Below are 13,671 nucleotides of genomic sequence, written 5' to 3'. Positions count from 1 at the left end.
CTTCCAGCTTCGCTGTGACTGTGCTGCGGTTTCAGCGCAGGCCTGCGTTTTTGTTCCAGTTCGTGTACCTGGCTAACAGTGTTGGCGTGAGCATTGACCGTCCTGAGTATAATATGTGCCATCCAGACAGCCAGAGTGAAGGATGTGAGTACTACTACTGTACTACGTATAATAAACCTGCGATACAATAGTGGTGCAGTTCGGGTCTTCCTCATGGCCCTCTCACCTTCTGTACAGCATATTGTCGTGTTACCATATCCTTAGCATAAGCTTTACAATGACACTTAAAGCCATGCTCAATACATTTATCAGTTGCATTTTATGAAATCAGGGACTATAAAGCAGCACTGTATTCTATGCATTTCAGTCTACTTGTGTGACAAATTTCGTGTTTCTTGTAACCTACTCAAAAGTACACAAAATTAACGACGTAGAAACATGTTATGTGTTGCGATTGCGACATCAATTTCATAATTGGTGTGCACTGAACACAAGTTCGTACCACGGATTTAGAATGTCTCTTAGTGTTAAAGGGCCAGTAAACAGGCTCCTACTTTTTTTTTACATCTCCCAAAGAAGCTCGCCAATTCGGGAAGACAGCCGCTGCGATCACATTTTATGAATATTAAAGTGCTGCGCGCCGCGCAGACGTTCCATTTCGAAAAACAATTCCCGCGTCCCTCTCCTGTGCCTGTCCAATCCTCCTCGTACACGAAGTAACGTAATCTTGCTCATGAGCAACTTTACGTCGCACCACCTTCGTCGATTGGTCCTCTGCACTACGAGACGGCGGCTTGGCCTTGCGGTGATGCAGTTTTGGTCGCGCATTTACCACGTTTTCTCACCGTGCTGCAAGGGGGACCCTAGCGGCGCTCTCACTAGAGTTACTGTATATGCTACCTTTAGGTAGCAGAGTTGCGCATCTGTCTTCCAACGCCGCTAGCAACCATGCATTGCGGAGAAGCTGCCGCTTGGGCCAATTTTTTTATTTCTTAACGCCGCCGCTGCAGCAAACTGAATTAACACTAGCCATCGACAGCCAATGTTTATCGCCGGTCTTCGACACGCCAGGCAGGTTAATCGGCCACACGGTAGGCATGTCGCCTGCAAAAACGAAGTGCGACTTCACCGCATAGCTGTGGTTGCTAGCCGGGCCTATGCGCTACTCTGGTACCTAAAGGTAGCATATACAGTGACTCTAGATCTCACTAAAGTCCCTGGATATTTTGGGGAAAGTACCGTCTTTCTTTTAACCAATCCGCCACGCCGAGCACCCTCCTCTCCCGCCTTCCAACTGCCCGCTTCACGGGACGTCGCCCGGAAAACGCGCGCGTTATCAGCTTGACACAGCATTCTTGATAGGAAAGTGGCTCGAGCCGGGTTATAGGGCAGGCGCCCGCACCTGGTGGCCGTTTAGGAAAGGATATAGATAAGGTGTTGACATTGGGAGAGGGGGGTTGGACACTTTGGAGGGGATATGGAGGAGAGTGTCGCTACTTTCTATATATATTAAGGGACTTTAGCTCTCACACGAGCGACACGTGGAGGAAGCCTTGCTCGGTCATCGGCTGCGTGGCCATGATGTAATCGTTGACGTCTATTACGTTGCCGAAGTGGGCGTAGTCACGGTAGCGGGCTACGTCTGCCCCTCTTGGCTGCCGAGAAGCGTGGCAAGGCCGAGCGAGAAACCAAAACCTGCCAAAGTGGGGTGTTTGTACCCTGTAACTTCCTTATTACAGCATTTATTCGCAAAATTCTTGAGGCAGCATTTTCACATAGTACAAGTACGCAGTTATCGCGTCGTCCCACATTTGGACCGCGGGTTTGTTTACTGGCCCTTTAAAGTAAGAAAGAATTTGTTTTGCCTATTTTCCTAGTTCTAATGACAAGTGTTCAAAAGTAAATATGGACTACAGGGAAACAACTGCCGAGTACGTTGTTTCTTTTCAGCCGAAGCTGCCGAAAAGGTGAGCTGCAGCTTCTCAGATCCTTTGAACTGTGGCTGGTTCCCTGAGCGAAAGGCCTCTGATATGACGTGGGCTCTGAACCTTGGAGGAACTGAGTTTCCCAAATTTCTGTGGCAGCCCTCCGACAGCGACTCTCATAAAGGTGCGGAAAGTATTTATGAATATCCACAATCCTGCTCATTGGATGCACTACTGCAGTAGTTTACAATAGGTTCAACCAGGGTTATTGTTAGACATGTTGTAGTTTTACGGAAATATCGAAGCATTGTGCCAATATTGATGCTGTGTAGACATCTTACCCATCAAGAATGTATGGAAGAAGGGTTATTTTAAGGGCTCATTTTTCTTTGTTGGACACAATATTAATGATAATAATAGACAATATTGCCAAGGAATGTATAGGGGTTTTATTTGCAATAATATGGTATAAATGTGAATTAAAGTGGACGAAAAGATGAGTTGCCGCCAGCAGGGAACGAACCTGCAACCTTCGAATAACGCGTCCGATGCTCCACCAATGAAGCTACGGCGGCGATTGTGCCCCCGTGCACGCCATTAGGTATATTTGTGCATTTAAACCTGGGAGTGTTATTCAGCGCCGATCGTAGCCATGGCGGCGAGTGTGGAGCACTCTTTTTCTGCCTGCTGGCGTCACATAGCACAAGGTTTTTTTTACGAGCTGGCCGCTGACCAATAATCCCTCGCATGTGACCTGAAGACGTCAACTCTGTCTGAACGGTTCACTTATTTCGTTCATTCATAGTGAGAGTCTTGTTCGCACCGAAAAGTGGGATAACTCGGCTCCTTGTGAAATTCCCCGTGTTCCCAGAGTGATTTGTCGCTTTTGACGTCGAGGCTTCCCGAAGGAATGAATTACCACATATAACGAATTTGCTGCTTATTATAGAAAGAATCTCAAAACGTATGCCGTCCACTACCGACATTAGAATGGCATGAAGGCTACTCAATATTACATTCTTTGGGAATTCGAGAGGAGACCACCTCCAAGACAATACTGTCAGCTTCTTCCCTCGAGGTGTGGGAGTCACTCCTGTGGACAACTGACTACCGCGTTCAGGCAGACGTGATTAACTGGGCCGAAACGGTCGTGGCTAGCTACTGGCCACCGCCCTTCGAAGCACCAGCAAGCTAACTTCAACGACGTCGTTGTGCCGTGAATAAAGTTCTTTCTCTCTCTTTCTCGTTCTGACTGACTTGATGCCTCCAGGTAGTATGCGAGCGATTATTGGTCAGCTGCCAGCTTGTAAAAAAGATCACGTCCTACGTGATGCCAGCAGGCAGACAAAGAGTGTTTCACGCGCTCGGCGCTGACAAACACTCCCAGGTTTAAATGCACAGATATGCCCAATGAAGTGGACGTGGGGACGACCGGAGCCGTATCTCAATTGGTAGAGCATCATATTCGTTATTCGAAGGTTGCAGGTTTCACCGTGCCTAGTTAACCTATAACAGCTAAAACGGGTCGCAAAATCAAGAATGTTTCGTCAGGTTGCCACTTGATGGCGCTGCCAGCAGGCGCCCCTGCGACACTCCGTCCCATAGAGCGCACCAGCCCCTGTGACACTCTGTCTGACCGCCCGCCCGTTCTTCTCGCTTACCTGCAAGAAAATGGCAAAGCGGTCGAAGAGAAAGGAACGCGAGGAGCCGATGGTGCAATGTGACAGCTGCCGGAGGTGGGTGTACCTAGATGAAACGGACTTCGCATGCACAGATGCCGTAGATGTCGCGCCCTTCACATGCAACCTCTGCAACGTAGTGGTGTCACTCGAAACAAGGCTTCGAGCATCAGAGCAGGAAGTGGAGAAACTCGGAAGGGCTGTATGAGCGATGAAGGATCAATTAGAGGCCTGCCAGGCCAAACCTGATCCGAGCGGTTACCCCATAGCGAAGCAGACCCTTCAAGAACACCAAGATGCTATGCTTAGCTGCTCTTCCCAGGCTGCGGAAGAAACCACTCGAGAAGTGAGACAGCCGGAAGCAGAGGAGGGAAACGGCCAATCACCACAGAAGCCACAAGAGCGGAGTAGCGCTTCGAAAACAACCATGCACAGTAGCGAGGATGCTCGGCTGGGCGAATGCATAGCCGACCACGCTCTCGATGCTGCGAATAGAGGCAAGGAACAAGCCAGCGAAGCATGGAATCCTGAAGAGACTGGGAAAAAAGGGCACAAGACAGAAGCTGAAAGCAATGGGACTGAAGCCAGTGGCCGGCCTCATACCAACACCCAGAAAACAAAACGACAGGAGACGAAGAAGGCTGCGCCAGGCTCTGCACCCGAGGTTCTAATTATCGGTGATGGCAATGCACCACGAATCGCGGGCGCTCTCCGGCGATTATGGGACAATACTGCACTCGTGATGCAAAGGTCCGAACGCAAGGCGACTGCCGCCAGGCTACAGCATCTTCTCCGACGGCACAGTGAAGACGAAAGCCACGGTGCAGGGCTCGTGGTCATACACGCCGGGATACAGGATGTCCTTAAGGGATCACAGCCTGGAGATATCGTCCAGGCCATACGGGAGAGTGTGGCCCCACTTACGCAGAGGCTGGTGATATGCTCCGCCCCCGAAGTTGCAACTAGAGGCAAAGCAATACGGGCAAAAGCAATGCTCCTTAACACTGAACTTAGGAAGCTATGTGGAGCTCTAAAGGCGACGTTTGTTGACCTATCCGATATACTGGCAGGCGAAAAGCGACTAGCTCAGGACGGTATTCACTACCTGTCAGCTACAACGCGCCAAGTTGCGACGCAGCTGGCCCAAGTGATACCCCCTTTTTTAGGACTACAGAGGCCTCGAAGGAGCAGAGACAACCCCAACCACACACCTCGGTGGAAGTCAGACCCAAATGTCTCCTCGTCTGCCCGGAGACGTTAGCCGCGCCACCGCCCCCGCAACCTCCTGGGATGGCAGCTGGGACTCGGAACACGCCGCACAGGGAGTTCAGAGACAGCATCCAGGACCTCCCCCACCCGATGTACTTGATGAACACGGCGCATCTACCGATCCAAAGCACACAGCCATGCCCACCGATGGCGAGCCCAGCTCCGCAGACATGGATACCACACAAAGGCACCACCCACCATGCAATGGTCCCGTGGCGACCACCCAACCCCGGTGCGCACCCCGACCTCTTCCACATGGTGGGGGACATTGTCCGCCAACAGGTAGCTCTACAGTGGCCGCAGCTGGCCAAACAACACGCTATGCTCCCAAACCTACCATAATGAAGAGACGTTGCCGCCACCGCCGGAAAAAAATAGAGGCCCATGCGAATGTCGGCTTCCTCAACATGCATGGAGAGCGGAAACGTAACAAATGGGAGGAGCTGTACCAGATGCTCGAAACCGAGAAGATGTCACTATACGCAGTCGCGGAGACTCACCTCCTCGGACTAGAGGAGCCACCGGTACACCCATATTGGCAATGGGCGGGAAGCAACAGGGAGCCCGGCTGCCGCAAAGGAGGCGGAATAGGTGTCTTGTGGCGCAATGACATAAACAGCAACTGGAAGAAACTGGAAGCATCCTGGAAGGAACACATGTGGATGACGGGTGCTATCTTGGGCATGCCAGTGCTTGTTGCAGTCCTATACTTCAATGTTGATCCAGGACAAAATGCTGAAAACAGATGCATCGCCCAATGTATCGCGGAAGACATTCAGCGCTGGAGTTCCAACAGAGATCCAGATTTCAACGGACATGTCCAAAGCATCGATGGCTTCCAGGACCATAACGGTGCACTTATGCTACAGCTAGCAGAAACGTTCTCCCTTGAAGTCGCCAACCTTCGCCTCGACTGCATAGACGAGACTACATGGAGTGCCAGAAATAGTCGATCTTGTATCGACTATATTCTCACATCGCCTAATCTTGCGGCACACCTGACAAGAGTACATGTGGATGAGAGTGGGCGCTATAGTTTGGGTAGCGACCACAATCGCATCGCACTGACATTCTCTACCTCCGTTCATCGGAATCGTCAGACACAATGCCGCAAGCTAGCTCGACGTTACCTACCGGCAACATCCTTTGAACGAGTGGCGGAGGACTTCGAAGAGAATGACATACATGCGCACCAAACCAATTACGAGGGGTTCGTGGGAGAGCTACTACGCACTATGTGTCGCTATGAGAAGCGAGTCCAATCCCGAGGTGGCGCCAGACCAAAGGCCTGGTGGGACCAGCAGGTGAAGACGGCACTTGAAGCGAGACGTAAGGCCAATAGAGCTCACCGATACGCAGTAAAGCGCGTCTCGATTGAGGAATGCCAACAGGCGTGGCAGGAGTTCTTGCGCACCAAGAGAGACATGCAACAGATGGTCCAGAAGAAAATCGCGGAAACCAATCAAGAACAACTGCGTGCAATTACAGAAGCTGGCAACAACGGACCACGCAAATTATGGACATATATATCGTCGCTCAACCGCGAGGCCCCCATTCCTACTCTCCGAGACGCAACAGGTCACGCTGTCGCAGACCTGGAAGAACACCTGACGATCCACATGCAGCGAATGTATCACAACCCGTCGCCAGAACAACAGGGAGTGTCATACAAGCCTCGTGAAAAAGGATGTGAGATGGACAACGGCACCACGGCGGAGTGCGAGTGGAAGGTGTCCCGTGTGGCAATCGACCGAGGCATGTCCAACATTGGAGCCCACAGCGCCAAAGGACTGGATGAAATTCCCCCTGGGCTAGTGAAACGGCTCGGACAGATTGCAAGAGAGACCTTGGCGTCCATCTTCACCGGCATTATTCATGGTGACCCCATCCCAGAGGACTGGCGCCGCGGCAAGGTGCGCCTGGTGCCCAAGAGGGGAGGCAACAGTGACCAACTACACGATTATAAACCACTCACCGTCACCAGTGTGCTGTACAGACTGTTCACACAGGTCATAAAGAGATGAATGAGTGGGTGGGCGGAGGCGCAGGAACCACTTACTGAGCTGCAAAATGGCTTCCGTCGGGATCGGCGAGGAGAGGACAATCTCTTTGTGCTCATACAGAGCATCGAGATTACACGCAGGGAATCGCGCGGGCTAATCGCCTGCTTTCTGGGCGTAGCCAAGGCGTACAATAGCGTGCCACACGGACACCTTCTTTCTCGGATGGAAGACCTCAATATGCCGCCTGTGTGGATCGAACTACTGCGCCGGCTCTACACTGGCAACACAGTTGAAACCACCTTTGGTGGAACACGCACGCGCCCAGTAAAAGTACAGCGGGGACTGAAACAAGGCTGCCCTCTTTCCCCATTGCTGTATATGTTATATACAGCGGGTCTGGAACATGCCCTCCTGGATTCAGGTGTGGGGTTCAAGCTCAACTGGTCAGACGACGGCACGCCAACGACTTGGACACTCCCCGGCCTCGTTTTCGCGGATGACCTCGTGCTACTGGCCGAAAATAAGGCGCAACTGCAGCATCTGGTCGAGACATCAGCCAACCACCTGCCACTCTAGGCCTCGCCTTCACTGCGAAGAAGTCAGCGGTGCTCCGGTTCTCTGGTGATTGTGGCGACGCTGCTCTGGTACTCCCAAATGGCGAGGAGCTTCCCAGATTGGAGGAATACCGCTATCTAGGCGTGCTACTGTCCACATCAGACAAGCTCATACCGGGGCATGAAACCCACTTGAGACAAGTGGCACAGCGAGCCAACCGCATACTGCGTCGACAATGCCTGTGGGGCTGCAGCCGATACCACATGGTGCGCGACCTGTGGAAAGCCGTGCATGTGCCTGGACTTACCTACGCTAACTCTGCCATATGTCTGTTAGCCCCAACACGGGATTGGCTGGAACGTGGGCAACGAGAGGTCGACCGCATAGCCTTGGGATGCCGTGGCCGCGTCGCCGTGGAGGCTATCCAGGGGGATGTCGGATGGCCTTCGTTCGAGGCTCGAGAGGCCCACAGCAAAATCTCGTTCGAATGTCCGCTACGGACCATGAATGACAACAGGTGGGCACGCAGGCTCTTTCGTTACATCTACATCAAGGGCATCCGCACTCAATGGAGGTCTGGAGTGATGTTCTTGAGGCGGAAATACGGCCTCCTCGACTATGTCGAAACTGGACCTGAACGAGAGACTGCTAAAGGCATTCGTGACCGGGTTCGCGAGGCAGAGGGAGAAATGTGGCGTTCAGCCATGCTCCCCAAGACTACCCTCAACCTCTACCGGGAAAGCAAGAAAGATATTGCAGCGGAGCCAGCGCTGTACGACAACAGCTGTGGTGGCGCCCTCCTCTTCGAGGCTTGGGCGGGCGCCGGGCGCGCTGCGCACTCTCGACTATCGAAGCCGTTTTGATTGCGCCCCTGAGACGCGCACGGCGGTGTGCAGGTCCTGCGGTCGCGAGCGGGAGACTATGGAGCACTTGCTCCTACGCTGTTCGAAGTTGACTCCCCCTACGGCAGAGGGCACCACCCTGCCGCAAGCCCTCGGATTTTTCGATGCGGAGGGAAACCGCTGCGGCAAAAGTGTGCGCACGATGAAAGCTCGCCTCGAAGTGTGGTGGAGGGACACAAGGCGGACACTCACGGCGGACATTCACGGCGCTGGAAGTGTGTGACCTCTGAATTCTGACGTGTCTGTGTGTGTTTTTTTAACTTATGTTTTCTTTTCCTGCGTGGTTTTTTTTTTATATGGCTAGGACACTTCATTGAGTCCACCCGTTTCAAAGGGTACTTGGCCACATTATCTATCTATCTAGCATCGAGTTAGTGTATATGCTACCTTTAGGTAGCAGTAGAGAAATTTACCTAGAAAACGAGCAGCGTTTAAAAAACTTGGATCGGGCTGTTTCTTTTCCGGCATTGTGCAGGTCCCTACATGTATGCTCAGAACCTGCGTTTCGCCGTAAGTTCCGCCCACCTGGTTTCAATCAAGATGGGCCCTACTCCCGGCACGGGCCGTTGTTTCACATTTTGGTGAGCAACCGCAAGCACTTTACACTATGTCTGCGTGAAACTGGTCTATGCATTTAGTGCGGATGGTTTTGTATATGCGCAGAGCCGCATAAAGCACGAAAATGTTTACCGAGATAGTGTGTACGACTGAGATTCTGAGATTTTGTTCGCCTACGTCAACAGAACAACTGAAAGAAAACCATTCCGCGAATTGAAGCAGCAATTGTTGTTTGCTGTTTTAAATACATATGCAACAGACCGCATTATTCCATTCGATAGAGAACAGCATGAGACAAGTGTCAGAAGGACAATACCGAGGTTAACTCGTCCTAGAACAATGGGAGGACATAGCGCTCGCCGCATGCCTATCCCAACTGCAGTTCCCGGCAAGCGTTAGATGTAGCATGCGAAACATGGAGTAACGTCCCAATATTTTCATGTGTAAAAGAGCATACTTAGAAACTGATTTCATTTGTGATGGGAAAGCCACACATAGTTAGGAATTCCAAAGGGCAATGTTTTGGTACTTGGCTTTTAATTGCCTTGGTGTCAGGGATTTCATGTAGTGCATTGCGCTATTGTTCAAGGCTATGTTGCATGAATCTATCGGATCAGGTTATTTCAGGGCTGTTCTTACTAGCCACCTTCAGAACATCAATTCGACACGTTCTTGTTGTTTTGCGTGGCACGTAATAATCGGCATCTAAACGAAGTTATTACTGAACAATGTATAAACATTTATGCTAGACGCTACATTTCACAACAAAAGCAAATAACTTCTCGAATATAGAAAACTTTGGAAACAGTAACTAGAGCTGACATAGTTCAAACTATATAGTTATATTTCTGTCCAGGTACAACATGTGGCATCCAAATGTTGGTAAACTGAACCTCATGAAGCGTGTTGAAAACGAGTCTAACAGCCTGCTGTGGACACGCTCATCACCTCAAGGCAAAGAATGGAAGCAAGGCCAGGTGCAGCTGTTCTCAGATGATCCTCATCAGGTAGGCGTCAATAGTTTCCTTTGCGGGTTCTTGCAGCCAATAATACAGATGCAGGCAGCGAGACACTCAATTAACTGTAATATATTTGGGTGAGACATGCTTTGCTTTCCTATTTTTACTGTTGTGCGTTGCTGTTCTCCTCTTAAATGTACTCTGTACGTTAAGGGTAAAAAAAATAACAAATAAATTGTCACAGATGTCATGAACTTTCAACCATAAAGTGATGTCAAAACAGCAAAAAAAGAACTTACATGGGCCCCTTATGCTTTATCCTAACACGACTGGAAGGCGAGAAAAATCTACTTTTTCTTGTCAATGGATGTATTGATCCTTCCCCGCCTCCGTCCGAAAGCTTTATGTACCTAACATGGTTTTTCACTGCCTCAAGGATCGGAGGCATTGCAACCCTCCTGCATCTCATCTGGCTTTGCACTGCCTCCGTGACCGGCACACCTTTGACCAAGTGATCATGCCATGTGCTGACGCCCTCATGTGATGTAACGATGCGACTTGTGAGGTTATGATGACGTCATATAGTGACGTCGTCACGTGATGATGATTTCTGCATCGCTTGCGTTGAGGCCGGCGCCGAGGGACGCCGACGGTCAGTTTTTGCGCTTTTTTTAAGGCATCCATGGGTTGCGCCTTAATAAATGTGAACAACGCCTAATGAGAGATTTGCGGAGCGGTTATGCGCACGTCTGCGACGTTCGTAAGCCAAGCTACAAAAGCCAAGTCGGCTGCCATTCATAAGCAAAACATCACGACTACTAAAGATTGGCATGTCAGCCCGATCGGACGCTGCGTGAATGAGCGGGCGAGAGAACACGAGCTATCTTAAGAAGGTAAAGATGGAGCGCATTTGCCTGCGTGTTACCATGCACATTATCGTGAGCCACGGCCGAAGATAGGGATTCTTGGCAGAAGCAAAGAAAAAGCCTCGCAATAATTAATAGAGGCCTTTAATATTAGGAAACTGGGCGAATTGTGTATCAGCGACGCATGAATTTCCGTCTTCCCTTCGGTGAGTTGTTCTTTAGATAGTGCGACGACGTCGATGTGATGAGTAATGGTGTTTTATTTGGCACTTTGCGCAGGAAAAATGTTGTTCTATAGCTTGTGTACCTTGTTGCAATAAACGATTCGAAAATTAGCGCTCACCTTGGTACTTTCTGCTCCTATAACGATGAGGCTTCTGAGGCATTCATCACCGACTGCTGCAGATGTTTTGAATAAGCCACTGCTTTTGATTATTTCTTTTTTCTTATCGCAGTTGATCTTCGAAGCCGTGCTCCTCGCCGGTAAACGAGGCATGATCGCCATTGACAACTTTGTCCTCAACGACACCAGCTGCAGCAGCGACAAATGTACGTAATCCTTTTGCTCTGTCATTGTAAAGCCGCTTTACTAAGCATTTCATAGCTAATCGAAGGCATTTTGACCGCCCCTCCCCCCGAAATTTTTATGACACATGGTGTTTTTTCGAAAATAAATCGTGAAAATAGGCGCTTTTCTCAAATAGTCAAGGGTTTCAGCAAGTGCCCCACCCGAACAAAGTTCCTGAGTACGGGCCTGATGTACACCTATGACTGCACAGGCTCTATTGAAACATTGCGCGAATACGCGAACGAGGGTTATTTACGGTATGCGTATTGGAAAAAATGAACACTCGTATCTGCAATATTAAAATATTTAACGCTTCGAAAGAGCACCGTGAATGCATAATTAGCTAATCCACAATTCCACAAGTTCCTCGGGGACCGTTTACACAACGCGTAAAGCCCCTATAAACAGTATTCAGGGCACGTTGCATAACATATTGAAGTGTCAAAGAAAACATAGTACTAGTTTTATTCGTTCAGCTTTTATTTACTTTCCTAGTCACTAGGGTTTGGAATGTTCTGTTGACTTTTGTGCGCATATGTTACGAAGAACTTTTAACGACGAAGCTACTTAAGCTAGCCGTAATGTGCGGCCCATCAGAAAACTATCATCATCATGAACGGGTATGTGCCACAGAATTTGGGCAGATTCCACTACTCACCGCTACGGCGTGGCCTGTAGTATCCCTGAGAACTAGCACAGAGAGAGAGAAGGAAAGAAACAGACAAACAGAGAGACGGAAAGAATGATATAAAGAAAGGGAAAGCGAAAATTTCTTGCCGAAAAAAAATTTCTTTACGAGACGGGATTCGAACCCGCGTACCCTCGATCCAAAGGCGAACGTTATAGCCACTCGGCTATCCAGGCACGCCAGAAGACCGTAGTATAGCCTTGTATAGTATAGTGTAGCTAGGGGGTGGGTGAGAAAAGTGAGCGTGAGGAGGAGATATGTGATAGTGATGAGGAGGATGGGGAGGAGGAAATTCCGCTACAGAGAGAGAAAGATATAGGAAGAGACAGAGAGAGAATAATAGAAAGACATAATGGGAATAAAAATAAAAAGATAGAAAGACTTGGTACGACTAATGTGAAGCTGCCATACTAGGGAACGGGAGAGGCAACGACGGCTTCGAGAAGAGCCCGAAGCGATGGAAGCCCTACGCCAACGACGACGTGCCCGTAGATCTACGAGAGGTACGAACGCTCGGTTCTGGAGTTTGGACATGCCTGTTGTGACTAACCTAGCTAAAACCCAGCCGCAACCTAGAGGAAACCAGATTACACTTCAGAATCGTCCACTTTCGCTGTGTCGAGGCTTGCGCGACTTAGTGAAAGCTCCGCCAAAAATCACCGACGATTACGATACTGGATAATACGGGCAACGCCAATTGTGCTTGAAGTCCTTTAATATTATGACATATGTATGGTTTCAGAAGCTTGTCCAGTGCTGGTAGTAAGATAACGGAATTCAGTATAGCTGTCATTCCAGTGCAGTGAAATACCATGAGGCAGGGGCCATCACGATTGTAGGTTTCGGGAGCATTCCTTAACTCATGGTTGTGCAACATCTTGCAGCTGGAGGGTGCAACTTCGAGTCCGATTCGTGCGGGTGGCAGATGCACAACTGGGAACGCACAAGCACGACCAGAAGCTTCAAACCTACCGCGGATCACACCACCGAGTCACCCACAGGTAAGGCTGGAATACGGACATCAAGTTACGTCTATCACCCAGGCTTGGATGTTTCCTAAATGTACAGTGCTTTATGAGGGAACAATGCTGTCACGTTATTCCGGTGGCGCGAAATACGGCAACCGAAAGAGCAAGTGGAGGAGTGGCCATTTTTTTAAAGTTTGCTTGACGAAATTCCTTGTCGAGGAATATTTACAAAGAACACTCAACGTGCACCAATAGGGGCAAGCGCAGTAGTCGGTCGTCGAAATTCTGATTTATCTACCTTAACGAGTCGGCTATTGATAAATGAGTCACAGTGCACTTCGGCTTCATTGCTGGTGCTTGTGTACATTCGAGAATGTGTTCCGCTTTTCGTGTCATTCGCACAACCTAATCAAAATATTGGAGAAACTTTAGATAGAACATTGTAGCTTAGCGCCTAGTGATAACATGTGTTACAGTTTGCTCCAGCGAAGCTCGATAACAATGAATAAGCAAAACATGTACCCTACGCATATTCATGTAGTAATTTGTTTTGAAGAAGTATTTTTCATGGTGTTTACACGTAAACTTGGCAAATGAACATGTAAGGGGTTATATGGAGGCTCAATATTTTTTCTGTAGCGAAGTACTTGTTGACATTTAGTTCCTGTCACTTTGGCCTTATGTGTCATAGGTGTTTCCTGTCACATTATGATGAATTTCGAGTTTTTCAT

General features: G+C 49.5%; 1 protein-coding gene across 1 annotated transcript in view; it reads left to right on the top strand.

Annotated features, from left to right (window-relative positions):
• Nucleotides 1-13,671, top strand: part of LOC119383809 (apical endosomal glycoprotein) — a gene marked incomplete in the record, with an annotated part of 34,128 nt that overhangs the window by 11,724 nt on the left and 8,733 nt on the right. Inside the window, 6 exon segments of the mRNA XM_037652103.2 lie at nt 60-144; nt 1,951-2,109; nt 8,809-8,914; nt 9,748-9,898; nt 11,172-11,265; nt 12,857-12,973. Of these exon segments, the coding sequence (XP_037508031.2) occupies nt 60-144; nt 1,951-2,109; nt 8,809-8,914; nt 9,748-9,898; nt 11,172-11,265; nt 12,857-12,973 (712 nt within the window).

This window comes from Rhipicephalus sanguineus, chromosome 2, assembly GCF_013339695.2.
Source record: "Rhipicephalus sanguineus isolate Rsan-2018 chromosome 2, BIME_Rsan_1.4, whole genome shotgun sequence".
Taxonomy (NCBI): Eukaryota; Metazoa; Arthropoda; class Arachnida; order Ixodida; family Ixodidae; genus Rhipicephalus; species Rhipicephalus sanguineus.
The sequence above is the reverse complement of the archived record's forward strand: the minus strand, read 5'-3'. Positions and strand labels throughout refer to the sequence as shown.